This window comes from Ceratotherium simum, chromosome 22 (genome assembly GCF_057802395.1).
Source record: "Ceratotherium simum simum isolate JZ-2026a chromosome 22, ASM5780239v1, whole genome shotgun sequence".
NCBI lineage: Eukaryota > Metazoa > Chordata > Mammalia > Perissodactyla > Rhinocerotidae > Ceratotherium > Ceratotherium simum.
In genome coordinates, this window is record NC_141921.1 from 37364165 (window position 1) to 37380315 (window position 16151).

Consider the following 16151-nt stretch of genomic DNA (forward strand, 5'->3'; position numbering starts at 1 on the left):
GAGAGGGCACGCGGGGCTCCCCTGGTCCCAAGGAGAGTCCCAAGTCAGCTGAGCTGCTCCCTCAGCCAGCTATAGAAGCGAAAGGGCCCAAGTATTTGGCTCCAGTGGGCAATTTGCATGTGATTTGCATACATCTGCATACCCCCGCTCCAGAGGCCCTCAGTCAAAGGATGTGAAATGAAATAAAATAAATTAATTAGTGCAGCCTACCATGGCCCGATATGCAGGGCCTGACACCCGTAAGAGATGTAGTAACCGATTTTAAAGCAATCAATGTGATGGCAGGCTAGGGTGGAGAGAGATGTGGTGGGCAGGTAAATGGGGGTTCTCAGCTTTGAGGGTAGAGAGGGCAGGGAAAGTCTCCATCTGAACTGGAAGCGGGGCATTTTCCTCCTGCCCCGGCCCTATTCCCCATCCTCAGAGAGCACAGCATTGACTATGTGGAGGCCTGCACCTGTTTCGCACCTGGGCCTGGCACTGGCATTGCCCAGCAGCCACCTCTGCAGAAAGATTTCCACCACTGATGTGGTGACATTCAATATCAAGCAAGACTGAGGATACTTGGTCCATGGGCTGGGAAGGCAGTGAGGTGTCCACCGGTATTTTCCCATCTCCAAGCTCCCTCCCACCTTCACCCCCATTAACTGTGACCACTGGGTCTCCATATTTCTCTCTGCCAGTGGGGCAGATCCTTCACTACCCCTCACTCCCATGGCACCTATGGATGGTGGAGGGAGAGACATGGTCTCATCGTCAGCAGTGAGCTGGAGTTAATTTATCCCAGTCCTTCCACCAGGTGCTAATGAGATGCTCACAGCGTGTGTCAGCCAAGCAGTTCCCATATCATGTAAATACGCCTCTCAGGGATTCAGTTCACGGCACTATTTAACATATGCCTTGACTTTCTCTAGGCCCGTTGATCCACCCAGGATAGAAACCTCATCTAAAGCTGGGGCCCTGCGGGGTGCCAAATGTCAGGTTCACACCTGTGGGGCCCAGACTGCCGGGAGAGCTTGGGTGGAGGGCCCTGGAGCTGATTCCAAGTGGGAGAGGCTGCAATGCCAAGACGGAGGACAACGATTCGGGTTCAAAGGAGCCCAGGTCACAGCCAATGAAATAGCAGTGCCCAGCAAATGATGAATCAAAGACCAAGAATGCAAGAAAGAACAGCAAGAACTGGACGGTTCAAAGCAAGTCTGGGCCAAGAGCAAGAAGGAGATTGAGGAGGGCAGTTCTGAGTCAAGGCCGTGAGTGGTGAGTATGCCCCAGCGGGTTGCTCTAACATTAGGTGTCCACGCCCTGCACGGTGGATGTGGCGGCAGCTTGAAGGAGCAAAGGAGTTAGTTCCAGATGCATGATCACCAAACTGTACCCACCCCACCCCCACCCCCTCCCCACCCCCACCCCCTCCTCCACTATCCACCCAGAGCAGCTCCATCAGATGGTGTCATCCATTGGTTCCATTTGAAGAGAGGGCGACGCAGCGTACAGAGGTTAAGGTGTTGTTTTTGATCAGGGGTTGGCAAACCATGGCCAGTGGACCAAATCAGCCCACAGCCTGTTTTCGTACGACGCACAAGCCAAAAATGATTTTTTACCTTTTTTTTTTTAATTTTATTTTTGTGTGTGTGTGAGGAAGATCAGCCCTGAGCTAACGTCTGCCAATCCTCCTCTTTTTTTGCTGAGGAAGACTGGCCTTGGGCTAACATCCATGCCCATCTTCCTCCACTTTATATGGGACACCGCCACAGCATGGCTCGACAAGCAGTGTGTCGTCGGTGCACGCCCGGGATCCGAACTGGTGAACTCTGGGCCGCCGCAGCAGAGCACACACACTTAACCACTTGCGCCACCAGGCCGGCCCCGATTTTTTACCTTTTTTAATGGTTGAAGAAAATAAAAAAGAAGAACATTTTGTGACACGTAAAAATGATAAGGAATTCAAGTTTCGACGTCCATGAGTAAAGTTTTATTGGAACCCAGCCATGCCCTTCCACTGGGACACCGTCTGTGGCTGTCTTCCCACTACAACAACAGGGCTGAGTAGTTGCCACAGAGACCATATGGTCCCCAGAGAGGAAAATATTTACTATCTGGGCCTCACCGAATAATTTTGCCAACCCCTGTTTTTAGATCAGGGAAGGGAAGTTCTCTGCCTTAACCCATTCCCAAGATGGTGGTACCTTGCTCTGTGCAAACCTGAGCATGGCATTGTGAGAAGAACTCCAGTGCCAACTGGACCTTCTCCTGAGCCCAGCCAGCCCCCACGCCCTTATGGCAAAGGGAGACCAGGCTGGGAGGCCCGGTCCAGACACATGAAGGTTTCCATCAGTGGCTGAAAAAGCCAACACTTTTGCCCAAGACCCGAGGCTGGTCCTGCTATTGCCGACACCTGGGCCTTGGGCAGGTGGGCATCTGCGCGTCTCCAACAACATCCCTTCTCAGCCCTAAACTTAGGGTGCCAGACCAGGACTAGTCCTATACGCAATGAGATTAGGAGGCAGGCTATCTCTGTAATTTGAGTTTTAAGAAGGCAGGAAGCCATCCTGATCTTCTCTCTCCCCTACCAAAAACATCCAAAGCCTCACGCCTGAAATTCCACCCTTCGACATTCCTTAGTTGTGACACTGCCAGCAGGGCCCACGGGGTTCTTAGTAACTCATACTACGTTGAGTTAGTTGAGTTAGTATGAACACCCCTGGTACGAGTGGGGTTTCCTGAGCCTTGGGGCACAAAGGAGGCCAGAACGAGATAGATCTTGAGGGCAGAAGGGAAGGCTGGTCTTTGAGGAGGGTTTTGGCAGAGGATGGGGACCTAGCTGCGGGCGCAGGACAGCTCAGGGCTGGGGTAGGGCTGAGGACACAGCCAAGCCTGTGAGGGTCTCCAGAGGGGCTCTGGGGACTCTGCCCTCAGCCCTGGCCGTGGGCGCAGAGGGGACAGTGGGGGCGACTTACCCGGTACCACACGATCTCTCGCATGCGACCATCCGTCTTGAAGTTACACTTCAAAGTCACGGCATCACCAGCCACGACAGGTGGGAGAGGCTCAATGTTAACAGTCAAGTAGCCTAGGGAAGAAAGGAGAAAGGAGCAGTGAGGGCACGAGCTGACCAGCAGGAGGCTTGGGCTGACCGGGGCGGGGTGGGGGACAGAGTGCACGCAACTGTAGGGGGCGCTGTTCACACTGTAGTCTATGTGATGGGCGACTGTGGGCCTGAGTGGAGTTCAATGACCTCTTCTTCCTTCTCCTTGACATCTCCCTTTCTGGGAACCTCCTTGGCCCCCACGGATCCCTCCAACCTGAAAACACTCCTTCTTGGGATGAATTTTTCCATGAAAATAGGACCTGGAGGAGGTGCCTCAACGTATTTCTACAGGATATCCCAGAGGCACGGGTCTGTGGTCAAACACTGCACCTCCATCCCCCCTTTAGAGAGTCGCGACATTCGTTAGCTGAGTAAGCCCTGCAGGAAATGAACATCTGAAATGCACTTAACCTAGTGTCTCCAAACCTATTTGAACATGGGTCCCTTAGCCATCCCTCAAACCCTATCAGCATCCTATGCAGGCAGGGTCCTGTGAAACCCACATGGGACATGGTGTTCTAGGTGCCCAGATGCCTCCATTCCCAGCCTCTTAACCGATTACTCCTGGTGAAAGTGAAGAGAGCCTGAGACACTGCCGTTTGCTTCCTGAACCCCCACATCTCCCATCACACACACACCCTGCCACCCAAAGGGAGACCTAGTTCCCATCCTTGGCCACGGCAGTGGTGATGGTGGTGGAGGGGAGCATGGGCTGACTGCCTAGGAAGAAGTCTCAAACCTCTGCAAACACCAGATGATGCTTCTCGCCCACCAGCTGTCCCTGGGAATCCTGGGAGCTGGGGCTCTCCCCCTGGTAGCCACTTCCTGGGGAACACTGCTGCCTCCACACCAAAGTCCAGCCTGGTGAGGCTCTGACCCACTCCTCTGCCTCCAGAGCCCCATCCCGAGGGCTGGGCACCCACTCCAGCTCGGTGGGGGAACTCATTCTTGAGCCGATTGTCCAGGCTCATCTGATTTGTTTCCCGCCGGCTGACATCCAGCCATCGATCTAAAGGATCAATCCAGTCCGATCGTCTTAATGAGAAAACTAGCCAGGATGAGTTCGGGGATTTCAATTGTGCAGGCAACCTGAGCGGATGGAGTCCAGGGGCCTGACCCCTGCCTGGAACTTAATGGCTACAACACTCCAGGAAAAAAAAAACAAAACAAGAATTGACCTCGGGAGCATGAATTTGGAAGCTTGAGTCAGACTCGACCTGTGTGGTGCAAGCTTCAGGTCCCAATGCCAAGGGTGAGGGGTAAGGCGCGGGGCTCGCCCCCAGGCGGCCTCTGACTTAGGCCGGAGGTCAGACGCGCACGGAGTCAGAGCCAGCATGGTCCAGGAGAGCAGCGACCAGAACTCACTGGAAAGACACACTCTGTCTCTTCCTTTCCTCATTCATTCAGCCCCAAAGTTTGCTCCCACCTGCTCTGAGCAAGCCCTGGGCTGGGATCGGAAAGTAGGAGGGCTTGAGCATTGTCCTTCCTCCAGGAACGCACAGTGGGGGACACGTTCACGACACAGTCACACTCCATGGGCAGGGGTAATAGTAGAAGGAAGGTGGGGGGCTCTGGGAGGGGAGAGGGGAACCTGGCCCAGCCTGGATGACCAGGGAAGTCGTCGAGCCCAGCCAGGTCCCAAACCATGACGAACAAGGAGGCCACCACAGAGAGAAGAACCCCAGGGAGAGAGGACCCACGGCACCCACTCTGAGCCCGGCACTGGGCTCAGTGCTTAAGACACACTCACTCGCTTCATCGTCACGGCAGTCCTGGGAGAGAGGAACAAGTATTATTCCCTCTTTCCACGGGGAAACAGAGAGGCAAAGCAACTTGCCAAGAGCACACAGCTGTGACGGGCAGAGCTGGGATTCGAACCCAGACTTTCTGTTCCATTACGACCCCCATGGTCTCTACAGCCTCTCTAACGATAGGAGAAGAGGAAAGAGCCAGCCAGCCCTGGAGAGGAGGGCGTGTGTTGCTGGAGGGACCATGGCGGGACCCCAGGACCTGGTCCCGTCTGCTACCATTCCCAGTCTTGGGCTGACCCCCTGGCTCCCCTTTCCAGTGGGGATGCCGTCCCCTGGGAGTCTCACCTTTGAAGCTACAGCTAAGAGTTGAGCATCATCAGTCCAGATGGCTGAGGAGCTCAAGACCAGAGAAGGGCCCCTCCCACCAGAAGGAGGCAGGAAGGACACACTCTCAGAGGCATCAATCTTCCAGCTGGCCCGAGGTCGATGCAGAAAGGTGTGAGCATGGGAGGCGGGCAGGGCGGGATGGAGGTGCCGGCTTGTGGGGTCACCGTTTGTTGGCAAGCCATGGGGGAATTGCAGGAGTGAGTGCAGTGGGGTTGGCGGGAACGGTCGAAGCTCTGGTAATTGGTGACAGTCTTAGGAGCACCAACAGGTGCTCTAAGGCAATAGGATCCACAGGGGCACGTAGGGTGAGAGCAGAGAACAGCCCACTGCACGTCAGAGGGAGGGGGTCCTTGGGACGTGGGAAGAGGAGAATTAGAAGGTGGGTGCATGAATGGGTGGTTCTAAGGCAGCCTTTCCCGGAGTGTGTACAGAATAGGGGGCTTCCAATAGATGTTTCAGGCAACAAGATTTCTATTATCAGCTAAGTGTGAGAAATATTGGGCTAAACAAAATTAAACATGTTCTGCCCCTTCAAGACTTCTCAGAACCTGTCTCTCCTTCCTTCTCCCTGTCCTGCCTTCATGCATGAAAAAATATCCATTAAACATCTGTTCGGTACCAAGCACTGTTCTAGGCACTGGGGATGCAACAGTGAGAACAGGCAGGTCCTGCCCTCATGGAGCTGACGTTCCAGCATAGGAGACAATACTCAGGTAAACAAAGGATGGGAGATATGTCAGGTGGTGATAGTGTAATTAAGAAAAATAAATCGGGGTTGCTCTGGACAAGGTGGCCCGGGCAAGCTCTCTGAGGAAGCCAGAATAAAGGAAAGTGTGAGCCACGTGGGTATCTAGAGGGAGAGCATTCCAGTTAGAGGATACCACACGTGCAAAAGCCCTGAAGCTGGACTGTGCTCAGAGTGCTCTATGATTCTCCAGACTTGGGCCGTGGTAGGAAATTTTTTGGTCACCTTGCACACTCTGGAGCCCAAGTTTGGCTGAGTGTGGTATAGGACCAGAACCAGGGCTGGGATGAGGGCGAGGCAAGCGAGATGCCTAGGGTGCCAAACTTAAGGGGGCGCTCACTCCCACTGCAGGATCCTGAGTCCCACTCTGCCCCTGGTCCCCGCCCTGCTAGAGTCCTTTAGAACAACATTAGGAAACACCTCCTTGAGCTGAGGCAAAAGTGACTGTGTCTCCCATTCCCGAGGTCCCCTACGAGGGTGGGGACGGGGGTGAAACGCTCCGAGCCGAGGCTCCTCCTCTTCTCAGCCGCACCAGGAGCTGATAGGGCGGGCTCGAGGGTGCAGAGCAGGCAGGAGGCCTCAGCTCTGAGGATTAAAACCTCCTTCCTGGGCGCATGGCACTTTCTAGTTTTCCCAGCACTTTCGCTCCCATATTTTCATCGGCCCTCGCAACAACCTGCGCACGCCTTGTAAGATGCTGCGATTGCTGCCTGCGTCACACTGGAGCGTAATTGTTTGCACATCTGCCTCTCCTTCTGGAATGCGAGTTCCATTAATATCGGCAGGGTATTCAACTAAGAATACGAGTGCTCCTTTTTGGGCGTCTTACATGCAGGCAATCTCCATCCCCACAGCCCCTGTGAAGGCTCCTCTGTCACAAGGAGGAATCGCCGTGCAGAGCGGTGAGGTGCCTTGCTCAGTACCGCCTCGATGTAAGCAGCAAAGCCAGGATTTTAACCTAGATCTGTCCGACTCGGAAACCAATCTCTTTCCACCCTATTTTGCTACCACCCGGAGCAGTCTCGTGACTTGCTGAGGTCATGTGGGAATTCCGGGGGTAGCCCCCTGATTCACCACGCCATTGACCGCATCTTCATCAAGGGCCTGACTCTCAGATGGGGCAGGGCAGCCAGTGCAGGGGCCGGAAGAGGGGACCCGGAACTGCACACTGAGCGATGGAGACTGCAAACAGAGAGGTAGGGGGTGAGATCAGGCCCCAGTGAGGGATGGTGGGCAGAGGGGAGACGCCACTCCCCCAGGACTTGAGATCAGAGCCTCACAGTGAGCGGCAGGCTCCCTGGACCTTTCATATCCAGGCCCGGACAAGCCTGCAGCGATGTGCGGGCTCTGAGCCTCAGGTCTGGAGGCAGGACCGCTGGCGGGGTGGGGAGGGAGAAGGCAGGAGGTGAGGCTGCTTTCTGACAGATGTGCCAGGCAAGGATTGCATCAGTGCCAGGCAACACCTGGACCACAGGTGAGGAATCACCTTCCCAGAGAGACACACACAGGAGAGGCGGCAGCAAGTGTTCACGGCCAAGGAGCTTTTTGCAAAAGAAAAACACAGGAAAAGTTCTCCTCTAGGTCCGACTAACATTCCTCCAGCTCCTGTTTCACACAATTCCATCATCTTCCGCACTCCCGGCCCGGGTTCTTGCTCTGAAAATTCCCTCCCTCGCCTTCCTTGCTTCTCCCTCCCGCACAGCTCCAACAAATGTGAAGTCAGTCATCCAGTTCAAGTTCCTGTACCACTCAGGAGTGACCCGGGCAAGTTATGTGGCCTCCGTGGGACTCAGGTTCCCCATGTGTAACATGGACGTGGGAAAATCACAGGGTCCAACGTGGTGAAACACGTCCCAGGGTTTGGTTCACCATGAGCCCTGCCCACACAGGTGGGCGCCCCGAGCAGGGTGAGGCGGCACCATGGCCCCCGGCCTCCAGACCCCCACCTCCCACTGTCCAGTTGAGGGAGGATGTCCGGGATAGAGGCGGGAAGAGTGGGGTCTGACATCTGGGAGCTGGTGAGGGAGTAGGAGAAGATTCAGAGAGGACCAGCTCAGCCAGGGCTCCCATTCAGACTGGGATCAGAGCCAGGAGACGCACGTGGAATCCTCCCCACGAGGCAGAGGACAGAAAACCAAAGACAGGAGAGCCAAGAAGGCCTCCTGTTGCCAGGACCCCCATATCAAGAATCCGGGCTGGTGGGAAGGGGCAGCTGAGCAGGCAGGGGTGGGGGGAGGCGGGCTCACCCCCAGCCAGGAGGCAGTGAGTACAGTGGAAAGAGCACAAGAGACACGTGTGCTGCCAACCAGCTCTGGGACCCCAGGTAGGCTGTCCCTCTCTCTGGGCCTCAGTTTCCTCATCTGTAAAATGAGGGGTGAATTGGATTTTTAGGGCCTCCCTGCTCCAATCAACCCCATGTCAGATGTTAACTGAGCCTGAATCTTGCCACCTTTGTTCCCGGTACAACTCAATGCCATATCTCCCAGAAGCGAATCTGCCAATTAATCAGGCACCAGCTACAGACGGAGCTCTTTCTCGGCATTAAATTTGCCACCAATCAGCCTCGAAGCGTGAACCCCCCCACGCGCGGTATCGAGATCAGAAGTGGAGACGGATTCATCTTAACTAAGCAGTTCATTATCCCAAGCGGTGCCATCGCTCTCCCCTCTATCTCTGACAGCGCTTACACCACTCCTGTTAAGATACATTTAGCAAAATTGCAGGCAATATTTAGGAACCAGGCGCCCTCCCAATGAGGTGATGACAAATAGCTCCTCGATCCGGAAACTCGCCTCGCAATATCCCAGCATCGCTCCCCTCCCCTTTCCCGGCTCAGAGGGGTGTTTCTAGAGGCCCGGCCCATGTCTGGCCAGCTGGATGGATGGGAGTCAGTGAGGGAGGGATACAGGCCTGCCTTGATGTAGTGAAACGGGACATAAATCGTCTTAGGGTGACCGGATGTCTCAGTCTGCCCAGGACCCAGGGGTTTCCTCGGACAAGAGCTTTCAGTGCTAAACAAGTGGAACACACAAGTGGGTCACCCTGATTACAATCCCACCATGGCCCCGGGTGGCTCTGGGTAAGTCACTTAAACCTCCACCTATAGGAGGCGTAGGCGGTGGTGGTGCTTAGGTAGGTAACGTGTGAGATGAGGATTTTTCCTGGACTTCCCGCACCCGTTCATGCCCTTCAATCATCTTCCACCAGCAGCCAAAGGGATTTCTCTGAAATGCACGCCCCTGGCCTTCTTAAGGGCCTCCGGGGCTTACCGCTCCAGAGAAAACTGCAAATCCTCTTCGGGGTGATCCGGCCCAGGCCTACCTCCCCGGCTCCTCCAGCACCTCTCAGCTCTCACTCCCCGTCCAGGTCCTGCGGCCTTCTGCTCCCCATTATGTGCAGCCCCTCTCTCATTGCTGGGCCCCAGCACAGGCTGTCACCTCGGTCCCCAGCCCTCGCTCTTTGCTCGAGTAACTCCTGCTCATCCTTCAAGGATTAGTGGAAATCTCGCCTCCTCAAGAAAACTCTCCCTGACTCCCCCGACTTCAGGGTCCCCAAAGCGTCCCTCTTCCTACCACTTAGGACGCTGAGTGTTAATTGTAACGCTGTATTCAGCGTACAGTCACCACCTCACACGGGCATGAACTGCTTCCATGTGCCGTGTAACGCACATGCCTAGGATGGTGCCTGCATCACAGCACGTGGTGAACGAAGGAACAAACTAATTCTGCCCATCCCCTAGGCCGCTCCATAATCAGAGCGGGCGCTGTTCCCAGCAGGACCCTCTCAGAAGCACCTCCTCCCTCTGACTTTGTCCTAGGCGGCCCAAGCCGAGGGCATCCGTGACCTCAAGTGCCTTCTGAACCTGCCTCTCTGACCACATCTGCTTGGACGGGTGTTGGTGTCGCCCTAGTGTATCCAGTGGCGCCTCCTGGAGGCCAGGCGGGAGAACTACATCCAACAGAGGACGCTAGCACTGGGTGGTGAGCAGATGCCCCATCAGAGAGGGTAGCATATGAGACATAAGGGCTGAGTCAGCAGAAAGCAGTGGCTGGAGCTGAGACCACGCAGGCAGCAGAAGCTGTGAGCAGAGGCAGCAGAAACCACGGGCAGCAGCATTTGCTGAACCACCGTACGGCAGCGCCTGGAGCAGGAGACAGCGGTGACTGCGAGGATGGGCAGGGGCGGTGTCGGGGGCGGAGCTACTGCTGCACCCTACACAATGTCCTGATTCCCCTGGGAACACGTGCTGAGCTGGGGTCCTGTCTCCCTCGCTTCTCCCAGTAGCCTTGCCGCCAACAGAGGTAAACTGATACCCTGCAGCAGACGGGTTGAGAACCTCTGCCGTAATGGGGCACCACACTCACACTGCTGCCCACTACACAGCTGGGATGTCTTCAGGCATCTCAAATGAACGGGTCCAAAGCTGAAGTGATGTTTCCCCCTCCCTCTCCCCAGCTCAAGGAACACTTGCAAGGCCTGCAGACTCTATAAAATGTACCCAGGATCCAACTCCTTCAACCCTCCGCTGCTGCCTCCCTGGCCCAGCCACCATCGTTTACTGCTGGTCTATTGCAATGCCTCCTAACTGGTCTCCCTGCGCCCACCTTTGCCCCTGCCCACCTCTCGGATCTCACCTCCCCTCACTCTCTCCTTCATTCACTCCACCCACACACAATGAACCCTGCTGACCTCTGAGCACTCCGAGCATATCCCCACTTCAGGGTCTTTGCACATGCTGCTCCCACCTTCCAGAACAATCTTTCTCGGATACCCACATGGCTCAATCCCTCAATTCTTTCTCTGCTCGAATGGCACCTCTTGGAGAGGCCTTTTCTAACTATCCTATATAAAAGAGCATCCCTGTCATTCTCTAACTCTTTACCCTGGTTTATTCTTTTTTAAACATTTATTACTGCCTGATACGTATTTATTTGTTTATTGTCTGTTGATATCCCCCCCACATCCACCCAACTAGATTGTAAGCTCCATGAGAGCAGAGATTGTGTGTGTGTATATGTCTGTGTTTCGACTTTTTTCTCTTGTTCACATTGGGTAATTTCTATTGATCTATCTTCAAGTTCACTGACTCTTTCTTCCATCATCTCTATCCTGCCACTGAGTCTATCCAGTGAGTTTTTCATTCCAGTTATTGTGTTTTTCAGTTCCAAAAATTCCATTTGGTTCTTCTTTATACCTTGCATTTCTTTGCTGAACCTTTCTATTTTAATATTTGTTTCGAGACTATTTGTGATTACTTGTCCAAGCATTTTTATAACATCTACTTGAAAGTCAGATAATTCTAACATAAGTGTCATCTCATCATTGGAGTCTATTGATTGTCTTTCCCCAGGTGAATTGAGATTTTCGTGGTTCTTTGTATGTGGAGTGATTTTAGTTTGTATTTGGACATTTTAAGTATTACTTTATGAGACTCTAGGTCTTGTTTATATTAATTCTTTCAGTAGTAATTCAGATTCTGGTGTTTTCCCCCAAACTGCCTGCTAGTGTTTACATTTCAGATTTTTCAAATAGGTGTCCATACATATGGTCCAGGTCTCACAGCTGAATTAGAGGAAGATAAAGGGAGGCTGGTCTTTACTCCCGTCTCACCACAATCAGAGGTCTTTGACTTTGTGTCTTTTAATCACTTCTTTATCCCTAGAAACTAGAACAGTGCCTGGAACTTTATAGGAGCTCAATAAATATGTGTTGAATGAATGAAAAAGTGAGCAAATAAATATCTGATCAGTACTTGGCAACTTTCAAAGCATTTCTATAATTATTATTTCATCTGTCACCATTGTGACCCAGTGGAATAGTGTCCCCATTTTAGAGGTGAGGAGACTGAGGCTCAGAGATACAGAATGACTTCCTCACAAACACAGAGAACCAGGCTTAGCAGGCAGACCCTTTGATTCTGAATCCCGTACTCTTCTGCTGTCCCACAAGAGCCCTCTGTCCCTTGTTTCCAAATGGGGACGCTGAAAACAGGGGTGGGTAGAGGGGTTAGGTGCCTGGAAATACACAAGAAATCCTTCTTGTATGTGGAGGGATCAGACACCAGGTTAGACCAGCAGGACACAACAACTCCACAAGGGGGCAGCAGGACCACTGATGGTTGAGGCCGTTTTCAAGTTCAAAGCCAGCAGAGGATGCTAGGAAGGCCAGGAAGACGCGTCTGCACTTTTCTGGGGCTGTGAGAGACCTGAGGCTGGATTGGAGAATTTGTTCCATTTCATCCCTGCAGTACCATCCTCTGAACTCAGCTCTGGAGAGTCACCCTGGCCCGGCAGTGCCTGTCTTGTGTCACCTAAGTCATCACTTATTGATACAAAGTATCTAGAGAAGAATCAAAAACAACGGACCACCACCTTTCCATCAGAGGGCAGGCGCTGTGTCTGCCATCAGACTAGGAGCTCTCTGAGGGCAGGAACAGTGTCTCACCCCCTTCCGTGTCTGGGAGTGCAGAAGTGGTGCAGGGAACTCAGGACCCTTCTGCTCTGGGAGAACCAGCGTGGACCACACCAAGCGTTGACCTGGGGCAGACACACAGTCAGGCGGTGGCAGCAGCTCCACCAGCTGGATCTAAGGCCCCACTGGGGGGGACAGTGGAAGTCAGGGTCACACGAATTCCTCATGCCACCCTCCCCCCTCTGTGGGTCTGGGATTTTCTCCACGTGATCACAGGAGCCCCGTGCACCACCACTCATGAAGAAAAGAGGCCACCCCACCTCATGAAGATAAATGCCGACAGCCTCCCTGGGCTCCCCGCGCCGTGTAATTACTATCGTCATAAATATTATTACAACAAACCAATTACTGCAACCATATCTTTCAGGCGGGTACGGAGGGTTCTGTGAAATACACCCTCCCATGCTGGGTTAGCAGGCGCTCCCGGCCGTCGCATCCTTCTTAGCAGAAATCGGGAGGAGAGCTGGGGCCGAGGGCGGAGGGGGCCTTTTAAGACAAGAAAGCCTCTGAGCCTAGAGAGGAAGCTAATGGCTCATCTATCTCTAAGATGGATCAATTCTTCCTCTCAAATAGCTCTCAAAACTGTCTCCGGCCTGCACCAATCCTGCCTTGATTTGGGCCCTTAAAATCCCTCCCAGGACCCTATACAGCCGGATTGCTGGTCTCCAGCCTTGTCCCTCCAATGCACCCACCACACTGGAGTCTCAATAATATTTCTAAAATTCAAATATGATGACGCCACCTCTCTGGTTAATGTCATTCAATTTCCCCACCCCGTTGCCTTCAACAATTCAGGATCAAGTTCAGACTCTGTCATGGCCGACCAGGCCCCAAATGATCTTGCCTCTCTCGGCCTCTCCAACTCAATCAGTCTCGCATGTGTTTGTGCCCCTCGCAACCCCCCCACCAGCCCTCCCAGACCCCCTCAGGTCCCTCGTTGTGCCTGCGCTGTTTCCCCTTCCTGGAACGCCCTTCTTCTCTGAGTTCACCTAGGGAAATTTGTACACGTCCTTCCTGGTTCAATGCATCAGTCACCCCCTCCTTGATTTATATGAGTCTGATACTCCCTCTTCTGAGCTCACAGCCCCTTGTAAACATCTCAATCATAGCCCATCCACACTGCATTGTGATATAACGCATGGTTCTTTGTATGCATCTCTCCCATCACGGGAGCCTAAGGTCCGGGAGCTGGTGTGTGCGTCTCTAGCTCCCTGGATGAGGTTAGGCACACAGTGGGTGTTCAGCCAGTGTGCGGCACGAATCACATAAAGAATGAACAAACACACGAACACTGCATGTGCCAGGGCTTGGTGAGCCGGGTAGCCCTGCACCAGTGTGGATCATGCTGCAGTCCAGCACGTGACGTCACACCCAGGAGCCAAATCCTTTGTCCCTCCGCTGCCTTTGGGATGCAGTCCACACCCCTCCCCTCACACCCATGGCCTGCCTCCTCCTCAGCTCATCTCTTGTCCCTCTGCCTTTTGCATGCTGAGCCTCAGCCCTCCGGAGTGACATCTGGCTAGTGCGTCTATGCACCTGGCGTCCTTCTGCCTGGAACACTTACCATCACTTTACCACCATCGCTCTGATATACCCTTCAGGGCTTAGCTTAGATGTGACTTACCCTAGAGGCCTCTCCTGACACACACCCTAACCTCACCTACCACACGCCCAGCACCCCCAAACCTGGGTAAGTGCCCCTGTCATAGCATCTACCATAGCCCTAACACATTGCATGGTGACACCCTTTTTTGCCAGTCTTTTTTGCCACCACCATGCACTATGAGCTCCTGAGGGCCAAAAGCATGTCTCAGTAACTGCACTCTCAGTGCTCAGCATGCTGCTGGCCACACCACTGGCAATGAAGGCATATTTATTGAATAAATGAATGAATGACGGAGTGAATCCAAGGACGAACAAATAAATTCTACAGACGTCTTCAGCTGCCCTAGCCTTAGCCATCACACCCAGTTCTGTTGGGGCTGGATGTTTTTTGCCTTATTGAGCTATGAATTCCTCACCCTAAATTTGGACCATGAAAGAATATCTAAGGGTGGGCCCCACTCTCACTCCGGGTTCTCACGTCCCCCAGTAGAAACTCAGCTCAGCTCTGGGTCAACAGGGACTTCAAACATTTTGCAGCCTTTGCAGGGAGAGGTGCCTGCCACTGTTGGGCGTCTGTCCCCTGTCCCAACCTCCCAGGATCCTCTGAAATATTCTCCCTCTGTGATCTCCAGCCAGCTAATCAAATTTCCCTCTGTCAGAGGCAATAGATACTCAAAAGCCTTGTAGTATGAATGTATTATTCATGACATATGTATTATTTATCACTAGTTTGTTTATTTATTATTAATTTGTGTTTCATTATTGATAATGGTGTGGTTACACTATTAATAAGAAGGCTCGGGAAGGCTGTTCTGTGGCCCTTTGCAGACACCGGATGCTCCTTAGATTCCCTGGAGACCCAGCCTAGGTCATTTTTCTTCCCATTTTATGGATGGGAGACACTGAGGCCAGAGAATGGCAGGACTTGTTCAGTCAGTCCTCTTGCCTCCGAGACGTCTCCAAGGGAAGGTGATGGGACTGGGAAAGGCTGCAGGAGGCAGCACGTCCTGGGTTGACAGCAGGGCCAAGGGCATAGATTCTTACAGGATGCAGATGCTGGACCTGCCAATTGCGTCTCCCTCTGGACCCCCATGTTCTTCTGCTTGTCCCAGGCTCCCTCACCTGGAGTCTGAAGCTGTCTTCCCTCTGTCTTGTACACTGCACCTGCTTTGCGCTGTGTGTATGTTCCCCAAGCCCCACTCCCTTCTCCTCCCAGGTACTCAGCCAGACTACATTTCCCAGCCTCCCTTGCAGTTTGGGAGAGCCATGTGACTAAATCTTGGCCAGGGGAATATGGCTTCCAGGCCTGGCCCTAGAAACCTCCCATGCCATCCCCCACACCCCCTCTCTCCATCTGCTGCTGGATGGAGAGGGCTCTGGGGACCTGGAGGAGGGCAGAGCCATAAGATACAAAGAACCTGGGTACCTGAATACAGCAGGGAGCAATGTCCTCCCACGGTTCCTGACGGACAGTGATATGAGTGAGAAATAAAATGTTACTAAGCCACTGAGATTTTGGGGGTGCTTTGTCAGAGCAGTTTTCTACTAATACATTCCACTAATATATTGCACACAGTAGGTACTCAGTAGGTTCTTGGTGAAAAAAAGTGAACAGGCAGATAAATGAATACGCAACAATTAATCAGTGGATCCAGCCACCCTGTCATTGAGTTGGATTCCCCATCACAGAGTATTGTAGGGAAACGGCCTTCATGATCTTGAATTGAAACCCTTTTGTTATACAGATGGGTAAACTGAGGCCCAGAGAAGGGCAGGGCCTTAGCCAAGGTCACAGAGACAATTAACAGGCAATTTAAGACCAGGACCCAGGTCTCCTGAAGCATAGTCCTGTGACCCTTCTACCACACCATTGTCTGGTCTCCGACTGTCTTTCATCTGACAGCCTGCTGTCACCCTCTGGAACTTTCTCTGTGTCCTTGAGGGTAAGTGAGGGGAATCACCATTTCCTTATTCCTGGGTCAGTCCAGCAGCCAGGGAACAGCCGGAACTGCTGGGAGGGAAGAAGGATGAGAGAGTGATGTGGTGCAGGATGCCCGTGAGAGGCCCTGACCAGCCATGCCGTCTCTGCAGTGCCCTCTCTGGGGCC

The 16151-nt window shown here is 53.3% G+C and overlaps 1 protein-coding gene across 1 annotated transcript in view; it reads right to left on the bottom strand.

Moving 5' to 3' along the window:
• IGSF21 (immunoglobin superfamily member 21) overlaps positions 1-16151 on the bottom strand; it is a 245715-nt gene that overhangs the window by 137420 nt on the left and 92144 nt on the right. Inside the window, exon 2 of the mRNA XM_087445817.1 lies at positions 2955-3067. Within this exon, the coding sequence (XP_087301943.1) occupies positions 2955-3067 (113 nt within the window). The remainder of the gene's footprint in view (positions 1-2954; positions 3068-16151) is intronic.